Consider the following 14,795-nt stretch of genomic DNA (forward strand, 5'->3'; position numbering starts at 1 on the left):
GGTGTGTGGGTTACACTCTGCCCAGTGCAGAGACCCTGCCAGACAAGGACCTAATTTTGCTCTGATACTGGTGCAGCTCACTGGCTATGATGGAGTCACTCCTGCCTCACATGGGTGGAAGAGGGGAATTGGGGGCTGCAGGAGGACACTGTGAGGACCCATGTGGATTCAGACCCTCTCCTCCTGAACCCATGTCCATATCTGTCCTCACTCAAAGCCACGGGTGCTCCAGCCCCAAAGCAGCCATGGACCGAGGCCTGTGCAGGCTGTGACCAAGTATATTCACCAAGGGCAGATTCAGCAACCAGCAGCACTGACCCATAGGCCTGTCACACAAGCTGGTAGGAGGAGCTCTGCATGGTTACTCATGGATAAGAGCACCTCTCCCAGCTCTTTAGGTAGACACATATGGCTCCACATATGCACTGCATGGCTGTAGGAGAGCAGAGAGAAAGGAGGCTTGGTCCAGGGCTGAGGTAAGGTTCATTACAGAGCAGCTCGGCCCATCAGGGAGACAACACTGGGGAAAAATCCTGCCACACTCAGGAACCAATCTGCACGGGTACATCACTGCCTCGCCCCCTCACCCCAGGGTTCATGCTGCAGACTCTCCTCCAATGCCCCCATGGCTCATGCTGCTGTAGCCTCCAGCCCCAGGAGACATGGGTCTCTGCAGACAGTGAGAATCCTTGGGGCATGACATGAGTCTTCTGCAGTCAGCAGGTGTGACAGAGACAAGACCTGGCCCCGAAGCTGTGGAGCCAACGGTGATGCCCCGTCAGTGCACCCAGACCCAGCAGCTATATATCCCTTCCCTGAGACACAGGAGGGAACCAAGACCTCAGCTAAAAGTGGGGAGGGGACGGCTCTCACCCACAGCCCAGGACTGTTCAGATCCCAGGATTTGGTTCAGCTCTTTATAAAGAGGGGTTCAATCTGTACAGTTGGTGTCCAGCTCTGGCTTCGGGGTGGGAACCCCCAGGGTCACAGGGTGCTGGAATCCAGGACCAGACTGGCTCTGTCTCTAGCCACCATGGAGAACAAAGGCTTGGCACATGGGGCACAGGGTAAGGAGCGGTGCTAGAAGATAGATATTCAGGCCTGCCAGTAAAGGCCTGTACTTTAAGCACTTAGGTATATTTTTATCACTTAGCTAGTTATAGAGGTATAAAAACAAAGAATCAAAATCAGAAGTCTGCATGTGTATGGGCCTTATCTAACTAGGATAGTCTGAGGCCTTGTTCTTAGGCTAAGGCCTTTGGCTAAGCAGCAGGGACAGCCATAAGCTGGGAAGCGAACGGTCACATCCTCACATCCCAAACCAGTCACACTGAAATAAGGTGGTATTGGGCTATTAGAAAGACGATCCTGTCCTGATAGTGCCCATCACTACCGGATAAAGAAACAGATCTTAAGATGGTTAAAGGAAACTTAGCCTGATAGCATTCTGTCTGGCATGAAATCACTTATCAATGGTCGTGGTTGTGAAACCCTCATTTCTGTATATTTTATCTTTATGGCCCCCACTTTTCTATTGTTAATCTGTCTGGTTCTCTAATTGTTTCTGTCTGCTGTATAATTAATTTTGCTAGGTGTAAGTTAATTAGGGTAGTGGGATATAATTGGTTAGAGAATTATGCTATAATATGTTAGGATTGGTTAGTTAAATTGCAGTAAAATGATTTGTTAAGGTATAGCTGAGAATATTACTATATAAACTGGGGTCAAACAGGAAGTGGAAGGGAAAATTGGAATTATGTTTGCTAAGGGGGGAACAGGAACAGGGAATAGGGAACAGGGACACGGGGTAAACACCCTGTAGCATCAGAGCTGGGAAGGGGGACGCGAGGTAAACGCTTTGCGGCATCAGAGCTGGGAAGGGAACACTGAGGAACAGACTCCATCAGCATATAGAGATAAGCCCGACTGGTGTGAAGGGCTTCTGAATATGCTTGCTTGGAAACTTAAATACCCAATAAACATCGCATTGTCTGCACTTCAGACTTCTGGTCTTCTACTTTCTGTCTACCTGACAAGAACCAGGGGAGAGGGTGAAGGGAAAGCCTTCTAACAGGGGGGAATTCCCCGGGCAGCATAAAGGGCCTCAGGTGCTTCAGGAGCTGCATCACCGGGCCAAAGTAGCAGCCAGCGAGTGCGGCCAAGGTGTCACAGGCAGCTGCCTGGAGCTCGTGCTGGGAGGTATGTGTCTAAACCCCCTAGGCAGCTTTGAAAATCTCAACCCTAGCCCATAGAGTGCCCTGGAGAGGCCCCACCCCAGACAGGAGGTCCCGGTCAGACATCTCTTTGGAGCAGAGGATTTGGTTCTTCCAAGCAAACTCCTGGGCTTTTCCTCTGGGCAGAAGCACTTTACCCTGAACCTGATCCTGTGGGTGAGCAGAGCTGGAGTAACAGGGCACGACCCCAATGGCACTGAACCTGTTCACCCCAGATGGGAGCCTGGCATGACCCCACTAACCCCAATGGCACTGCACCTGCTCACCATCTTCAGGGCTGCTGCTGTAAATCCAGAGTAACCCACTGGAACAGCTCCAGATTTACCCCAGTGTAAATGGGGATAGTCTGGCCTCTGAAACCAGGTGATGGCTCATCCTCCATCCAAGGATCAGCCCCGAGTGCCAGGCCTAGAGTATGTTCAAGCCCTACGGGCACTAGTGTTGCCGGCACCCAGTGCCGAGAGGCTAAACAACAGCTGGGGTGGTTCGCTACCCGGTGTGCGTCACCCAATAATCACAACGGGGTGGAGAAGCAGAAAAGTTTATTTGCAGCTGCAAACAAGGTACAGGGAGAATAGAATCTCCAATCCTGCACCCAGAGCAGGAAGTTACACAGGCTTTTATACATCCTTTCTTCAGCATACTTATCCAATAGCAAGCTGCCCTAAGTATCCATCTAGCCAGCCAATCCAGTTCCCAGCTAGTTCCCTTGTTCTCTGTACCATCTGTTAAACCATACATAAAGCTGCTTTATTCAGCATTGTTCTTCCATAGCTGCCCTGTTTGGCCTTGTTTAGTTTCAGGCAGACTGACTCTGCAACATATTGTTGCAGATCCTCAGCATAACTGCTGCGAGTGCCTCCAGGCGGGGGTGGGGGAGCAAGGACACTTGGGCCTAGTGCGAGGGGGCTTCATCAACACTCGTGGTCTTCCATCCCCTCGAGTTACCTAGTGGCCATGCCCAGTGTCCCCAACACTAGGTTATCGGGGATCACTCAGATCAGGGTCAGAGGTGCAGGGCTGCTCAGTCCAAAAGGTCAAAAATCACAGATCAGCCCCCCAAATTCACCAGCCTGGCCTCCAAACCAGAGGACTGGCTCCAAAGTGCTAGATGTTTGTAAAGTGACAGTTGTGTTATTTGCTGTGTCTGATTGCTGAAGCCCACCCCATCCCACCCCCACGTGTGACCAGGGCTGGCTTTCGGGAAAATGGCACCCTGGGTGAATTTGTATTTTGGCACCCCGGGCTCCCAGTACCTCCCTGGGCTCCCCACCCCCACATTGCCCCTGGGTTCCGCTGCCTCCTCCCACATTGCCCCAAGGTGCCTCATTCCCTAGGCCAGCCCTGCTCCTTCCCTCTTGACCACGTCACCCACGCATAAGGCTGGCCCTGAGCCCTGCTGCTGTCCGGGCTGGGTGTGGGGCCCTTGTGAGCAGCATTTCCTCCTGGGCTGCAGCCTGCTGCGCTGCATGGGGACAGAGTTCACTGGCCTGCTGGTGGGAAGGAGGAACAGCCCAGGCTTGGAACAGTCCCAGAAGGTGCGAGCGTGGGGGGGGGAGAGCCCGCTGGCTCGCAGCATGCGGAGGTGGGACTAGGAGTCAGGCTGGGAAACCAGTGGGGTAATGATCAGAGCAGGCTCCATCCGGGAGCGAGGAGGTGGGCGCTCTTGCTGTGCCGTGCTGCACCTTGCAGGGAGCGAGGAGCAGCTTGAGCCCTTTGCCTCTTGACACATGACCCCCCTGACCATGATGCCCACCACTAAGGCCAGCCCTAGGCTTGAATTGGTATTGGCCAAATGGGGTGGAGAATAAGGTCTTTTCCTGTGACTCATATCAAAGGAATCTGCCAGTCCCACTCTTGACCTGACAAAGGGGAGATATATTTGGTGGCCACTGAACTCTCCAGTGACTCATCTACTTTAGACATAGGATACAGGTCAAATTTCAATAGTGCATTTATCTTCCAGAAATCCATGGAAAAATGGGTTGATCCGTTCAGCTTTAGCACAAGTACAATGGGATTCCTCCACTCACTAGGGGATTCCCCAACGACCCCTAGGTCCAACGCAGCCAGCAGTTCTTTGCAGAACGTTTCCCACAACATCCATGAAATGGGTTGTAGTTTCTCAGGAACCATTTTTTCCTGCTTTGGTATCCACATGATGGTAGGCTTGGTGGATTTCTTCAGGCATTGCTGAGACACTGAGGGAAAGTCTTTGATTAGCCGTTGTATTTGCTGTTTCTGTTAGGGCCAGAATAATGGATTAGGGGGACTCGTGGGCTGAGCTCAGGGTCCGGTGGAAAAGGCATTATAAGGAGGCTCTATTGGTCCTTCCAGCAGGTTCACGTTGTATACCCATGTCGCCTTTCTCTTCTTTGGATGGCGGATTTCATAATCAACTGCCCCTGCTCTTTTTACCGCCTTGAATGGTCCTTGCCACCTGGCTAGCAGTTTTGACTCTGAGGTTGGCAGCAACAACAAACCCCATCACTGGGTTTAAACTGTCACATCCTAGCCCATTTATTGTAGGCCCATTCCTGGCTCTCCTTAACCCCTTCTGTGCTGGTTTCTCTGCTTCCCCACACTCCTCAAGCTGGAGCAGGTTCTGCAGGTACAGGATCACAGAAGCCCAGGACAGCTCTCTAACCCCTCCTGGCCCAGGTGTGGGGTTTATACCCCCCCATCACAGGCATGCTATCAGGCAGCGCTCCTGTAGAGGCTCAGGCACGTGCGAAGGGATCGGATGGCATGGAGCTGGCGCATCACCTTGGCTGTGATGTCCTCCTGCTGCAAGAGAACAAGAACCTGTCACAGACTTGGATGCCCCCAGGAATCTGGGGATTCATGGCAACTGAACCAGCAGTATTTCCACCAAGCACCTGCCCATGTCTCAGGGACAGATTTACCCTCCTGACCCCTGGGGTGGACTCTTGTCTTCCTCTCTAGTGACCTCCAGTGCCAAACACCCCCCACCCCATTGTAGGTTGTGCTCCTGCCTCCATTCCCTCAGGTTCCCTCCATTCCCAGTCCCACATCCATTCCCAGTCTCTATTCAAGCCTAAGTTAATTGTATCCAGTTTGCAAATTAATTCCAATTCAGCAGTCTCTTGTTGGAGTCTGTTTTGGATGTGTCATTACACAAAGTAAAACTATTTCCCCATGTTTATTCCCCCCACCCCCCCACTGCTCCTCGGACGTTCCTGTTAACTGCTGGAAATGGCCCACCTTGATTATCACTCCAAAAGCTTTTCTCCCCGCCCGGCTCTCCTGCTGGTAATAGCTCATCTTAAGTGATCACTCTCCTTACAGTGTGTATGGTAACACCCATTTTTTCATGTTCTGTGTGTATATAAATCTCCTCACTGTATTTTCCACTGAATGCATCTGATGAAGTGGGCTGTAGCTCACGAAAGCTTATGCTCAAATAAATTGGTTAGTCTCTAAGGTGCCACTAGTACGCCTTTTCTTTTTGCGAATACAGACTAACACAGCTGCTACTCTGAAACCTCCAGTAGATGGAGTATCCTGGGTGTGTTTGGGGGGACTGATCCTAAGTTGGGGAGGGAGAGAAGGCAAGACAGAGACTGACTCATCATCCAACTGGAGTCAATCTCAGAGGAGTTGGCGGGTTTTGACAGGGGTCCCGTTTGACAGGGGTCCCAGCTGGGGTCAGTCTGAGATGCCCAGGGGATTGTTTCTTTAAGGGTCCCATTGCCTAGCTTCTGTCAGTCTCAGTTGTCTCTTGGGTCCCATTTCCTAACTAGTTTAAGAATAGCAGCCATGTTAGTCTGTATTCGCAAAACGAAAAGGAGGACTTGTGACACCTTAGAGACTAACAAATTTATTTGAGCATAAGCTTTCGTGAGCTACAGCTCACTTCATCGGATGCATGCAGTGGAAGATACATTGGGGAGATTTTATATACACAGAGAACGTGAAACAATGGGTGTTACCATACACACTGTAAGGAGAGTGATCAGGTAATATAAGCTATTACCAGCAGGGGAGAAAAAAACCCTTTTGAAGTGATAATCAAGGTGGGTCATTTCCAGCATGGCCCACCTTGATTATAGTGACTGTGAGGCACTGTGCTGGCAAGAGAGAGGAGCCGGTATCAGACTGTGCAGTGCAGGAGTGCGACTGGCATCAACACAGGTGTGAAACCGCAGGGAAATAGGCACAGGCTGGCAAGAATGGAAACTGAGGCACTGAGCCAGGAAATGACAAGGCCAAGGCCTCACAGACAGACAGTGGCAGGGAAGGACTAGCACCTGTTCCCTGTGGTCCCTCCTGTATTTGACCCCAGAAGTGAGCCTTTCCCCAAGGCCATTGTAATGCTACTGAAGTGAAAATATTTGAGGGTGAGCCAGGAGAGGGTGAATATTCCCGCCACCTCTGGAGGAGGAGCTACACCTGGGGGTGACCTGGGAGGGGGAGGGGCAGTGACTCCCTGCCCTGGGCCTGAGCGGCACCAGGGTTAGGGGAGCCGGGCGGGAGGGTCTCGGTACATGAGGTTGCCCACAGTGATCAGGGAGTTGGTGAAGACTGTGCTGAGTGCAGAGTCACTGGGCAACTCCTCAGTGAGCTCCTGTGAGACCCAAAGGAGACAAAAGAGCACGTGAGATTCAGGCCCCACTGACACTTCCCAGTGAGGTTACAGCCAGCGCCCCACACCACCAGCAGGAGCCTCCCAACTGCATCCCCTCATCTGATTCCTTCCTGCCAATCAAAATTGGCCCCTCGTCCCATAGGCCCTGACTTCCCTGTTTTCCTTGAGTGCTCGACTCCCCCATCCCCTGCCCCCAACCCCGCCCCCACTCCACCCCTTACATGAGGCCCCACTCCTGCCCCACCTCTTCCCACCCCCGCCCCCCCATTCCAACCCATTCCCCAAAGTCCCCGCCCCAACTCTGCCCCCTCCCTGCCCCTATTCCAACTTCTTCCCCAAATCCCCACCCTGACCCCGCCTCTTCCCCACCTCCTCCTCTGAGCGCACCATGTTCCCGCTCCTCCTCTTGTCTCCCAGAGCATGCTAATGCCGCCAAACAGCTATTTGGCGGCGGCCAGGCGGGCAATGCTGGGAGGTAGGCAGAGGAGCGGGGATGCGGCACGCTGGGGGGGGCAAGGAGCTTGGTTGCCAGTGGGTGCACAGCACCCACTAATTTTTCCCCATGGGTGCTCCAGCCCCGGATCACCCATGGAGTCGGTGCCTATGCCTCCTTCCCTTCCCCTTATTCCCTCCTACCTGTCAAAATTGCTCCCTTCTGACTCCATCTTGACTAGTGAGCTGGAATGATCTAATTCCTTGTTCCCCACCAGCCTCAGCTGCCCCTCCTCTCCAGCCTCACTAATGACCGTTCTCTTCTCCCCAACCATATCCCAGCAATCTCTGCCCTCTGCTGCCTCCTCCAGCACCACCCATCCCCCACCCATTGGCCATGGGGAGGCCCCTGCCCATCCCATGTCTCTTGCCTCCCTCCAGCTGCCAGGTGCCATGGCTCACTCACCACAATCCTCTCCACCACAGCTGCTTTGGACTAGTGCGGCTCCAGCGTGTCCTGCCCTCTCTGCTGTGCAGCGATGCACAAAGGGGGTGATAGTGTGCAGGAACCTGAGCTGCCTGGCCTCATCCTGTACCCACCAGGAGTGGGGCTGGGTGAGAGACAGCCCGTTAGCCAGGGACTGCCCTGCCCCTCCCACACCAACTCCATAGTTCAGGCCTTGAGGGGGGAGAGTGGGGATCCCCTCATTCTCAAAATCACCCATGAGTCCTGCACAGACAGGGTAGGAAACGGGGGAGGGGACCCCAGATTGTGTGAGACAAACACCCCCATCTTGGGGGGTCCCATATCAGGTGGGATAAAATCTCCATTGGGGTGGTGGATCGGCTGGGACAAGACCCCCATGCCGGGGGTCAGGATGCTGGGAAGGGGCAGGACAATGTCAGTTCCAGCCCAGCTGGGGAATGTTTGTACCTGTTCTCTGCCCTGGAGCTGCTCCATGAGGACCTGGAGGGCAGTTTCCTCTTTGGCCATCCCCAGCCCTTTCTCCACCTCCTCTAATGAGTCCCTGGGGGCCCCTGCACCAGGGAGAGAAGGGGACAGGGTGACTCCTGCTGGCATTCAGGGGAAGGACAGGGGTGTGGTGTCCTCCCTTCCCACCCCAGGGACGCAGGGCAGAGCAGGCCCCACACTCCCCACTCTCAGGAATGCCTTTGGCCCCCAGCTGTTTCCGAGAGCCCCTCTCAGTGTTCTGGACTCCCTAGGAGGTGCCTGCCCCCCTGGGGAATCGGGGACCCAAGTGGCAGCAGCTCCCGCTGCTCCCCAATCCCCCAGATCCCCTTGCTGCCAGGGACAGCTGTGTGACCACTGCTGGTGTCAGTGGGGTTCGTGTGGCTCAGTCCAGACACCTGAGCTGGGATAGCACCCCACCCCATATCACTACAGCCCTGTGCTTTTCCCTCCCTGAGCCCAGCCTGGCTCCTCACCTGGAACAAAGCAGCAGCAGCCATCAGCCTCGCTGCTGCCAGACTCCCAAGAGCTGCTGCTGTCCCATGGGGAGTGAGCTGAGCTGGTGGTGCTGGAGCAGGGATCCTCCACCTCCTGCCCTGGGGAGGCTGGAATGTCCTCAGTGACCAGGCAGGGCAATGTCTCCTGCTGGGAATCAGGGCTGGGTTCCTGGTGCCAGTGCTTCCCACACAAGAAGCCCCAGAGCCACCCTGCCTGGCTCCCCTCCTGGGCTTGGTCCCGCCTGCCCAGCTGCATCCTGGGCCAGCTCCATTTGGGCCTGGCCAGTGCCACTCTCCCTTGGCGCCTGCACTGGGAGCTGGTTTCCTCCTCCAGAAGGCCAGACACTTCCTCCTCCTGGCCTGGCTGGGAGCTGCTTCCCCACCAGCGGGGACAGAGGGGCTGCTCTACTCCTGAGGAAGATGGCAGCTGCCTCCCTCAGGCTTTGAGGCCATCTGCAGAGCCTTCTTCCTGAACATCCTCAGGAGCCTGGCCATCGTGGAACCAAGCAGGCGTGAGTCTGGGGTCAGTGCAGCATCTCATTAATGGGCCTTTTTTGGTCCCTCTTGCCCCAGCCAGAGCAACTCCTCCTCCCCCCAGAGGGGGTGTACACACCCTGGCAGGAGCTCATTACACGATCTGCTCCCAAAGGTCCCCCTGCCACTCCTGGTGCTGCAGTACCAAGGGAATCTCATACTCTTAGAGCAGTGCGATCAGACACAAAGACCACTGATTAGCGTGGACAAGCAGCCCCCTCGTCCTGTCCCAGGCCACGCTTCCGCCCAGGTGAGAGAAGGAACAGAACCCAGGAGTCCGGACTTCTCCTGGGAAACCTTTCCCCATGTCAGATTCACAACCTCCCTAGTCATATGAAGCCCAGGGCCCCTGTTTCCCATTGATTTCCACAGCAGCTCATAGAGCCTGGCCCAGCTCAGAGATTCTCAGCCTGCGGAACAGTCTCCCACAAGGGAAGGGCTGGAGCCCTATTACTGAGACATTTCCAGAGAAACTGGAGATGGCTCTTGAGAAGCCTCTGCAAGGAACCTGTGGCCCAGTCTGAGAGCAAGGGCCTCCTGGGGACTGTTTGCAAAGATTCTCTCCCCCATTTCTGCTTCTCCCCAGACAGACAGGGGAAGCCACAGAGGAAACCCTAAATGCCACTTACTTGCTCTAGGTGATGAAGCGATGGATGGTGGATGTTCAGTGTCAACAGCTGTCCCTCACCCTCTTCCTCACTCTCCAACCCAAGGCAGGCTGGAGAGGGTGATCCCCAGAGGCATTACCCTGCTCAGCCAGCAGGGAGGGTGTGGACACTGGGCAATTGACTGGCTGTGAAAACAAGAGTCTATCCTATTGCCAAGGGACAGAGAAACTCAGCCAGCAGCAGGGGTCCAGAACCCTGCCCTACTGCGGGGGTGAAGACGGCTCTCGACACCTGACATACCAGCACTTTATACACATTCATGAAGGCTGTAGGAACCCCAACCCTCCTGAGGGGGAACAGGCATGGGGAGGGAAGGGAAGCTACTGGCTCAGGGTCACACCAAGTGTCAGAGCCATGGATGAGACCCAGCAGTCCTTATTTCCAAGCCCCTTCACTAATCACTGCTGCACACTCCCTCCCAGAGTTGGCAATTGCAGCCAGGCCCTTAGGTCCAGTCCCCCTGCCTTTGAGAGGCAGTGTGATCCGTTGTAGTCACTGGACCAGGGGATTGGGAGTCCAGACGTCTGGGTCCATTGTTGGTTTTTCTGTGGGACTTTGAGCAAGTCGCTCCCCCCTCCATGGCTCAGTGCCCAGCAGTCAAATGGGGATTCAATACCTCTGTTGTAAAGTGCTGGGAGAGCTCCCAGGAAAAGCTGCTCTGTCAGTGCTAAGGAGCATCTGACCATTAGAGGTCAGAGCATGCTGCCCAGAACCAGGAGTGTTTGGCTCTGGGGTTTCAGTTGTTTGCTTTTGGCAGGGAATCAGTATAATATCCCCAAACAGCAAAATCCTCCATTGGCCTTCTCAACACAAAGGGGTAGGAGACAAACCTCTCTACAGATGCAGAAATGGTTAGTCATGCAATTATTATAATTTATTTGGATAATGTGAGGTCATTACAAACTTGCCTGAGTTTTTACTAAATCTGAAGAAATACTTATAAGTATTTTTCTATATGTTGCGCTTGGAGACTAATAGCTTATAGATTGATGGGTTAGTTGCTTGTTTTCATAAATGAACTGATCCAGCCAGTTAAAGAAACTCCTAGGAACTCTTTGCTTTCTCCCAGCAAGTGATAGGCACAGAAATCTTTGAGGAGGCACCTCCTCCTGCCCATCAATCTGTAATTATCCCCTCTAGGAGCAATGGTAGATTCCAAAATGGTGCTTTTTCAATGGTATATTTTCTATGTTGTTGCAATATTCTGTATAGCTTATGTGATGCAACGTTAGAAAGAGATCGTTCAATATTAGTTGATTGTGATTTATTTGTTTGTGTAGATGATGTTTGGTAGGAGCTTTTCATTGTGAATTGAGGGTCAAGCTATTATTGAGTGTGATGTTAGGAACTGTTTGGTTTCATAGATTCATAGATATTTAGGTCAGAAGGGACCATTATGATCATCTAGTCTGACCTCCTGCACAACGCAGGCCACAGAATTTCACCCACCACTCCCACAAAAAAACCTCACACCTATATCTGTGCTATTGAAGTCCTCAAATTGTAGTTTAAAGACCTCAAGGAGCAGAGAATCCTCCAGCAAGTGATCCGTGCCCCATGCTACAGAGGAAGGCGAAAAACCTCCAGGGCCTTCCAATCTGCCCAGGAGGAAAATTCCTTCCCGACCCCAAATATGGCGATCAGCTAAACCCTGAGCATATGGGCAAGATTCATCAGCCAGATACTACAGAAAATTCTTTCCCGGGTAACTTGGATCTTACCCCATCTAAAACCCATCACAGGCCATTGGGCCTATTTACCATGAATATTTAATTACCAAAGCCATGTTATCCCATCATACCATCTCCTCCATAAACTTATCGAGTTTAATCTTAAAGCAAGATAGATCTTTTGCCCCCACTACTTCCCTCGGAAGGCTATTCCAAAACTTCACTCCTCTGATGGTTAGAAACCTTCGTCTAATTTCTAATCTAAATTTCCTAGTGGCCAGTTTATATCCATTTGTTCTTGTGTCCACATTGGTACTGAGTTTAAATAATTCCTCTCCCTCTCTGGTATTTATCCCTCTGATATATTTATAGAGAGCAATCATATCTCCCCTCAACCTTCTTTTAGTTAGGCTAAACAAGCCAAGCTCCCTGAGTCTCCTTTCATAAGACAAGTTTTCCATTCCTCGGATCATCCTAGTAGCCCTTCTCTGTACCTGTTCCAGTTTGAATTCATCCTTCTTAAACATGGGAGACCAGAACTGCACACAGTACTCCAGGTGAGGTCTCACCAGTGCCTTATATAACGGTACTAAGACCTCCTTATCCCTACTGGAAATACCTCTCCTGATGCATCCCAAGACGACATTAGCTTTTTTCACAGCCATATCACATTGGCAGCTCATAGTCATCCTATGATCAACCAATACTCCAAGGTCCTTTTCCTCCTCCGTTACTTCTAGTTGATGCGTCCCTAGCTTATAACTAAAATTCTTGTTATTAATCCCTAAATGCATGACCTTACACTTCTCACTATTAAATTTCATCCTATTCCTATTACTCCAGTTTACAAGGTCATCCAGATCCTCCTGTATGGTATCCCTATCCTTCTCTAAATTAGCAATACCTCCCAGCTTTGTATCATCTGCAAACTTTATTAGCACACTCCCACTTTTTGTGCCCAGGTCAGTAATAAAAAGATTAAATAAGATTGGTCCCAAAACCGATCCCTGAGGAACTCCACTGGTAACCTCCCTCCAACTTGACAGTTCACCTTTCAGTAGGACCCGTTGTAGTCTCCCCTTTAACCAATTCCCTATCCACCTTTCAATTTTCCTATTGATGCCCATCTTATCCAATTTAACTAATAATTCCCCATGTGGCACCGTATCAAACGCCTTACTAAAATCTAAGTAAATTAGATCCACTGCGTTTCCTTTATCTAAAAAATCTGTTACTTTCTCAAAGAAGGAGATCAGGTTGGTTTGGCACGATCTACCTTTTGTAAAACCATGTTGTATTTTGTCCCATTTACCATTGACTTCAATGTCCTTAACTACCTTCTCCTTCAAAATTTTTTCCAAGACCTTGCATACTACAGATGTCAAACTAACAGGCCTATAATTACTTGGATCACTTTTTTTCCCTTTCTTAAAAATAGGAACTATGTTAGCAATTCTCCAATCATACGGTACAACCCCTGAGTTTACAGATTCATTAAAAATTCTTGCTAATGGGCTTGCAATTTCTTGTGCCAATTCCTTTAATATTCTTGGATGAAGATTATCTGGGCCCCCCGATTTAGTCCCATTAAGCTGTTTGAGTTTCGCTTCTACCTCAGATATGGTGATGTCTACCTCCATATCCTCATTCCCATTTATCATGCTACCATTATCCCTAAGATCCTCTTTAGTCTTATTAAAGACTGAGGCAAAGTATTTGTTTAGATATTGGGCCATGCCTAGATTATCCTTGACCTCCACTCCATCCTCAGTTTTTAGCGGTCCCACTTCCTCTTTCTTTGTTTTCTTCCTATTTATATGACTATAGAACCTTTTACTATTGGTTTTAATTCCCTTTGCAAGGTCCAACTCTACTTGACTTTTAGCCTGTCTCACTTTATCCCTACATATTCTGACCTCAATAAGGTAGCTTGCCTTACTGATCCCTCCCTTCTTCCACTCCCTATATGCTTTCTGCTTTTTCTTAATTACCTCTCTAAGATGCTTGCTCATCCAGCTTGGTCTACAACTCCTGCCTATGAATTTTTTCCCCTTTCTTGGGATGCAGGCTTCCGATAGCTTCTGCAGCTTTAATTTAAAATAATCCCAGGCCTGCTCTACCTTTAAACCCATAAATTCTTCAGTCCAATCCACTTCCCTAACTAATTTCCTTAATTTTTGAAAGTCAGCCCTTTTGAAATCAAAAACCCTAGTCGCAGATTTATTTTTGTTAATCCTTCCATTCAGTTTGAACTGAATTAGCTCATGATCACTTGAGCCAAGATTATCCCCTACAACCATTTCCTCTATGAGGTCCTCATTACTCACCAAGACCAAATCTAAAATGGCATCCCCTCTAGTCGGTTCAGCAACTACTTGCTGAAGGAATCCATCAGCTATCACATCTAGGAAAATCTGAGCCCTATTATTATTACTAGCACTTGTCCTCCAGTCTATATCTGGGAAGTTAAAGTCTCCCATGATCACACAGTTTCCATTAGTATTTACTTTATTAAAAACATTAAAAAGGGCTCTATCCATATCCAAATTAGATCCCGGCGGTCTATAGCACACCCCAAGCACTATCCCAGGGGAGGCTCTAATAGTTTTCTTCCCCAATTTAATTTTTGCCCAGACAGACTCAGTCATACCCATTTCATCGCTTCTTATTTCTTTACATTCTATCTTATCATTGATATACAGTGCTACTCCACCACCTTTACCTTTATTTCGGTCTTTCCTAAACAGCACATACCCTTCAATACCTGTAGCCCAGTCATGACTACTATTCCACCAGGTCTCTGTTATACCTATGATATCTGGTTTCACTTCCTGCACCAGTAACTCTAGTTCCTCCATTTTGTTACCTAGGCTCCTTGCATTAGTGTACAAACATCTTAATTTTTGCTGTTTAGCCTCACTCACATTCTGTACCCTATTAGGCACGGTTATTTTACTACCAGTATAACCTATTAGACTTGTATCTACACTGCCCTTCCTCCTACCTACAGCTGTATCCACTCTTACTTCATTTTCTTTCCACTCTATGCTGAATTCTGGCGTGGAGATTACCTGGACATCTCCCGACCATCTCCCCCAAATTCCTAGTTTAAAGCTCTCTTAATCAGTTGTGCCAGCCTCCATCCTAGAAGTCTATTTCCTTCCCTACTCAGATGAAGTCC

General features: G+C 50.5%; 1 protein-coding gene across 1 annotated transcript; it reads right to left on the bottom strand.

Moving 5' to 3' along the window:
• Window positions 1-3,422: 3,422 nt before the first annotated feature.
• Window positions 3,423-11,296, bottom strand: LOC114021582. Its single transcript, XM_043531416.1, has 4 exons — window positions 8,722-11,296; window positions 8,210-8,313; window positions 7,742-7,886; window positions 3,423-5,021 (listed from the first exon to the last, which is right to left on the bottom strand). Exons 1-4 carry the CDS (start codon window positions 8,996-8,998, stop codon window positions 4,918-4,920), a joined length of 630 nt encoding a protein of 209 aa, XP_043387351.1. The 5' UTR covers window positions 8,999-11,296; the 3' UTR covers window positions 3,423-4,917.
• Window positions 11,297-14,795: the final 3,499 nt, after the last annotated feature.

Source organism: Chelonia mydas, chromosome 17, assembly GCF_015237465.2.
Source record: "Chelonia mydas isolate rCheMyd1 chromosome 17, rCheMyd1.pri.v2, whole genome shotgun sequence".
NCBI lineage: Eukaryota > Metazoa > Chordata > Testudines > Cheloniidae > Chelonia > Chelonia mydas.

Coding starts and splice junctions, on each gene's coding strand:
- LOC114021582 (XM_043531416.1), bottom strand. CDS start 8,998: ATGCAGCTGGGCAGGCGGGACCAAGCCCAGGAGGGGAGCCAGGCAGGG. Junction 8,314..8,721: donor CTGCTGCTGCTTTGTTCCAG/GTGAGGAGCCAG, acceptor TCCCTGGTGCAG/GGGCCCCCAGGGACTCATTA. Junction 5,022..7,741: donor CTGTGGTGGAGAGGATTGTG/GTGAGTGAGCCA, acceptor GTTCTCTTGCAG/CAGGAGGACATCACAGCCAA.